Source organism: Corythoichthys intestinalis, chromosome 15, assembly GCF_030265065.1.
Source record: "Corythoichthys intestinalis isolate RoL2023-P3 chromosome 15, ASM3026506v1, whole genome shotgun sequence".
Lineage (NCBI taxonomy): Eukaryota > Metazoa > Chordata > Actinopteri > Syngnathiformes > Syngnathidae > Corythoichthys > Corythoichthys intestinalis.
In genome coordinates, this window is record NC_080409.1 from 22304594 (window position 1) to 22310728 (window position 6135).

The 6135-nt window shown below is 36.4% G+C and overlaps 1 protein-coding gene across 5 annotated transcripts in view; it reads right to left on the minus strand.

The window, feature by feature from the left end:
• Positions 1-5565, minus strand: part of wdr35 (WD repeat domain 35) — a 33148-nt gene extending 27583 nt beyond the window's left edge. For all 5 annotated transcript variants that reach the window (XM_057859777.1, XM_057859778.1, XM_057859781.1 and 2 more), the window contains exons 1-7: positions 5438-5565; positions 2574-2655; positions 2388-2505; positions 1732-1803; positions 1548-1640; positions 1333-1461; positions 1024-1157 (exon numbers count right to left, since the gene is read on the minus strand). In XM_057859777.1, the coding sequence (XP_057715760.1) occupies positions 1024-1157; positions 1333-1461; positions 1548-1640; positions 1732-1803; positions 2388-2505; positions 2574-2597 (570 nt within the window). In that variant the 5' untranslated portion in view covers positions 2598-2655; positions 5438-5565. The remainder of the gene's footprint in view (positions 1-1023; positions 1158-1332; positions 1462-1547; positions 1641-1731; positions 1804-2387; positions 2506-2573; positions 2656-5437) is intronic.
• Positions 5566-6135: the final 570 nt, after the last annotated feature.

Sequence of the window (6135 nt, forward strand, 5' to 3'; positions counted from 1 at the left end):
TACACGATGGCTGGAGAAGGTGAAACTTTTTCCCCCATCAAAGAAAATGAAATTGCTGGTATGGGAATACTTCAGCTACAGAAAATTTACAGACGGCCCCGACTGAGAGGAGGAAGGCCAACCCACATGTAAAGCATGTTTGCGGAGGGTGACTGCCTAGTAGGCAATACCTCCAATATGGTTTCACATTTATACAAAATAAAAGTTAGTAAACACTGTAATGAACGTTTCCCACCAGCCAAGAGAGTTAACTCCAGCGTATTTAGTGTGTCTGATGGTAAAACGTGGTGGGTTTTTTTTCTCTGGCAACTGTCTGTGTTGAGAAAGAGAGTGTGTGTATAATGTGAACATGATACAGGTCATACAAACGTTCTTTTGATGGAAAAAAATTTTGTTCGGATGGTAATAATGTTGAGCTGTAGCTGTAGGCTCACCTTAAGGACTGCATTCATTCATTTTAATTTTATTTAGAATATATCTTTTTTAATTTTAACTTAACATTATACTTATGTTCCAATTTGCTCATACATTTTTGAAAAATAAAAATCTGTTCAATGGAAAATATATATTTTTGTTTGTTTGTGTTTTTTAAACCCAGATATCTCACAGTAACACATTTTAGAGCTGTAATTCCAATACCGTAATACCGTTTTGGCTTAAAGTTATCATACCGTCAGAATATCATACCGCCACATGCCTATTGGTGGGTACTTGAGTATAAAATATTTCAGAGGGTGCCATACATATTAGGTGGAACATCAATTTCAGCAAAATCAAATGCGATGCTGTATGCTAGTTGACCTTAGTGTTTACTCTTTCTCTTGTGTTAACTGGTGAGCTGGATTCGCAAGACCATGTGAGATTTGAGCTTCCACAACGACGATGTGTCCACTGCCTAAAATTTGGGATCCTACTGACAGATACATGTCTGCGTCCTATGTTTTTTTTTCTTTGATCGGCTGCTTTTCTTCTATACTTTTTAGTATGTTACATTTAAGTTACTTGTCGTGCTTCTGTACTTACTATGAAATTGCCATGATTATCAAATATTTGCACTTCCCCATTGGCCATGCCGAAGAGCAGAATCTTGCTGTCTGGAGACCATGCAACATGTGCGAGCTGATTTCCTTTCAGCTCCTTTCCCCAAATCCGGTTACCTCAGGGGAAAAAGAAAGTCTTTATCCATTATTTTCATACGCACGCACACACAAATACACAAGTACTGTATGTGAACAAAGCAATGCCTGTGACAAATCGGGATTCCATTCTACATCTCGGTGGAAAACTGTAAGCATCCTGGCTATTTAAAATTCTATTAATCAAATTATTTACCATCAACAGATCCAACAATGACTGCTCCATCTTCATACACAATGCAGATTTTTTGACCATCAGCATTCCAACTCATGCTCCTCACTACCGATTTATTCCTGTTATTGATCATTTCCTCGTACCACGCACCTTTAAATAAAAAAAAAGTACAATAACTTTACACCATTCAATGCCTCCTACAAGGTAGATAGTTAATATTAAGATCTTACAAGTACCTTTGTAGAGCATCCATACAATGATGAGTCCATTCTGGTCACTGGTTGTTAGTTTTTCAAACTGCTCATTCCATGTAACTACTTGAACCGCACCTGAAAATGTAGCAACATTTACAAGGATTTATTGTTTTCTATCTGATCTTTATTTTCATGCTTGATAAAGGAGTCATCAATCTTGACTCACCACTGTGTCCCCCCAATGTCTGGTTCATTGACAAATTACTGGGTGCAGCAAGTCCTTTAAGTTTGGCGTCATCTGTCGAGAGGGAAAAAAAAAACTGCAAAAAGGAGCGGATTCAACACCAATACTTTGAAAAAAAAAATACTTAAATGAATCTCCCTATTGTTTCTGCAAGTTTGTGTGGACAAGGTGGTACCGGTTGTACTTACAGGGACTGATACAGAGGTACCCGGAAAGCACAGAAAGGCTTTTGGTGAGTTTTAAAAGATTTCTTAAACAGTGTGTGAACTATTGTTTCACAAAATCTAAAATCTCAATCACATGGATCTTACATAACAGTCTGAAAAACCACCTTAAACGCATATTAAATGTTAATTTGCAATGTGCACGTGAACAACAAACTGGACAATTTGACTTTGCTGTCTTGCTGCCATTCACGAAAGCTGTCCTTGTGACACTCAATTAATAGGTTAAGATAAGATAATCATTTATTAATTAGCTGCAGCGGCTTTTAGTCTTACAGTGTGTGATCCCCACATTCTACACTGTAAAGCAGACTTGCCAGCAATCATGGCTCTGCCTCGAATACAAATTTGTTAATAACAACTCTTGCTGGAAAAAAAAAAAAATGTTGGTTACAAACCCCAAACATACAGTACCTGTCTGAGTTTCAAGTTTGAGCACTTTTAAGAGGCCGTCATCCCCTCCACAGGCAATAAAGCCCTGATCTTTGTTCCAAGAGACACATTTCAAGTGAATACTGTTGGGGATCGCAATCTAAAAAGACAGAACATTTTTTATCAAGCCCATACTTTTATTCTTTACATAAATTTGAGGGTGCTCACCTTTTTGCTGAGGTAGATAAACATGGTACTCTTAAGGCTTCTTTAAATCGACAATAACAGCAAATATAATCATGGATCTTGACTAAAAGAGAAAATACACATTAAATCAAATAACCATCGGCATGTGGAGCTCCAGATTTTTCCAAAATGGGGCAATTTTTTCTCTAAAAAAAAATACAAATCAGCTCACATCTGTCCAACCAGAAGATGCAGATTTTAAAAAATCATTATTATTCTTGAAAACCACTTTGTTTCCCATGTTCTTCTGCTTAACAATATAGTCTTAATTTTTGGAGACAATACACAAATGAACTGTTTCAGTAATTATATTATAATTTCAATTAGTCAATATGGAGTCATTTAACATTGTGCGCTCCCAGATTTCTGACATGATCGCCTACAATTTCAGGCTTCAGGGGTTCCTGTACTCCCAGTAAATTAATATTGATAATAATAATTTAATAAACTTCATTGTAGTGCTGCAACGATTAATCGATTAACTCGAGTATTCGATTAGAAAAAAATATTCAAATTAAACTTTGTTGCCTCGAATATTCGTTTAATTAAAGATGGGTTGTAATGGTTTATTTTGAAAGTGTTTGCATTGAGTTTTATTGATTTGAGTGGCTACACTGCCCTCTAGTCTGCCTCATTTCACATGGCTGAATCCAGCCGGTCCATGTTAAGACCAAAATAAGCTAAGTTTTTGTTTGAGCCAATGTTTTCTAATGCATTCGGATTTGGTTTACAGGTATATTTCGCTATTTTCTGTTGGAATATATGTCCGAACAATTTGCTAAGAGCATTGTCAAAAAAAAAATTAGCGTTTTATAGCATTTAAGCTAGCAGACTTTTGCTGTCTAAGTTAGCCAATTGTTCTTTTGTCATACATAAATCCTTATTTTATTTTATTTTATAACGTTTGAGGCTAAGCTCGAGTATTTTAATTTTTCATGTTCCTTATCCGATTAATCGATTATTCGAACTGACTGGTTCATCGATTAATCGACTACTAAAATAATCGATAGCTGTAGCCCTACTTCATTACCCTTTGAGTTATTTTGTTATCAATTTAAGCGTGGTACATATTTAACATGTTCATCCACAAATTATAATAAATTAATTCTCAATTGTTTTTTATTCATAACTCTGTAAGCATGATTAGAAATTATAACCTAGCTGTATTCTATAGTGACCAATGTCCCTGAAAAGTTGAGCACGTTTAATGTTGTTCCTGAAGTGTACTGTTGTCTGAAACTATTCTGGAATTCAGCATATGTAGTGTAGTTTTTAACATTTTTGTACCCTCACGTGTATGTAATTGAGGTCGTAAAAGCAGAACGTATGAACAATTGCATGTATATGTACTGTGAGCATCCAGATTGACAGACAGTTCCACAGTTGGGAGGAAGACCACACACAACAACAAATTGGTAAAGGGACTAAACCAGTGGTTCTTAATCTGGGTTAGATCGAACCCCAGGGGTTCGGTTAGTCAGTCTAAGGCAGTGGTGCCCAAATCCGGTCTTCGAGAGCCCCTATCCAGCTTGTTTTCTATGTCTCCCTCCTTGAACACACCTGAATCAAATGATCAGCTCATCAGCAAGCTCTGCAGGAGCCTGATAATGATCCTGATTATTAGTTGGAGAAGGAAGAAATGAAAAACAAGCTGGATAGGGGCTCTCGAGGACTGGACTTGGGCACCCCTGGTCTAAGGGATTCGGTGTAGGTTAAGACACGCAGGGCCATATTTTTGGACGCTGACTAAATCTAGGCAAAGTAGCATATTAGACCAGGTTTTGGACTGGGTAGTGCCCAATGTACAGGCTTTATTCCAGTTCTTTCAACTGCTAGTGCTAGACAAACTGGTTTGCTCAGTGGAAGGTTGACTCTCGCTCGGTATTAGGAAGTACTACAGACCTATGGGTAACATGCACTGCGTTTACATTAAAAAATATATATATGTATACATATATATATATATATATATATATATATATATATATATATTATGAGTCTCATTTTATGTCATGAAAACAGTATGTGAGGCAAGGATGTGAACGAGAATGTTGACATGAAAACAAAAATAGAAACGACATGAATCAAGTTTAGTATCGTTTTCCAATGTAGAAAAGCAAATCAAAAGGCAAAATTATTAGTTGTAAATTCATACTGTTTATTGGATTTGTGAGAATATTCATGTTTTGTTTTTGCAACATAAGGACTTTGTCTACAAATTTGGCGATCATTTTGTGCAGGGTTATTCATTAAATTTTATATCCTTTGAGATGTAAACATCACAGAAACTTGCACGGTCAGGTTAAAGCAACCAAGCAGGTTTAATGCTGCACAATATAAGATATATTCCTCCAAATCCGAAGAAAAAAAATCTCAGATACGCGCATTTGACCAGTCTTTGTTTAGTGGCCTGATGATGCTGCAGGCATAAAGATAAAAACATACATTTTGGCCAATTGAAAAACATGCTGTCTAAATGAGAAGAAATTTGAACGGAAAATTACTTGTTTTAGCTTGCTAGCTTATATATATCGATTTTGAATTTGGAAGAAGAAAAAAAAAATATTTTTTTTAATTCCAAAGAGTTCGGTTAATGTACGTGTGAAACTCATGGGGTTCGGTACCTTTAGCAAGGTTAAGAACCACTGGACTAAACTTAAAGTAAGTTAATTTGTTAACTTCGGCCAGAGTCGTGAAATTTTAGCAAACTAGCTAAGCTAGCACATCGCAACAAGCTGCAGACGAAAAGAGCGTTTACCAAAATGACAACAGACACAACCGACCATTGTTGATCATAGCACTTGTAGTATAATTGCTAATCTTTGAGAAAACGGTTCAAACTCAACTGTTTCGATGCCTTTCACGCAGGATGTAGCATGGAAAATAGCTCCTGCAGTCGCCCGTGGCAACTGTACACTGTCTGGTGTTTCTGGTAGTTGTAGTTTTTCTTCGTCTGAACGTAGCTGGTACTTGTAGTTTTTCGTAGAACAGCCAGTACAGTATTCCTTTTAACAGCAACAGCGCATATAAAACTGGATAGATTTTTCTTTGCGGGATTTTTTGACAGCGATTGTAAAATGACTTACTGCATTAAATAAAGCTATATATTAACAAATGCACTTTAAAAAAGGGGAGGTGTGGTGGCAGCTGGCACATTTAGAATTTTAAAGGGACCTACTTATTGGTCAGAGGTGTTCAGAGTAACGAAGACAGTCTAGATGGTGCAAATCATTTATTTCTATTTATTTATTTAGAGATGAATGTCTGAAATTTTGCCCAGTAATTTGCTCTAATAATTGATTGAAATTTAAACAAATGCTATTTTGCCCGAGCTGTGTCTTGAATTGATTAATGTAACTCTGCTAGATTATTGCATTGAGTATTTTTTCTCTCTCCCCCTCTCTCTTTTAAGATTCAAAAGGAATTAGGGCTGTCCCGACCTGATCACATGATCGGAAATCGGGCCGATCACGCCATTTTTCAGAGGATCCGAATCTGGTGAAAAGGATTGGGTTTTAAATTAAATATATATATGGCGGAAAAC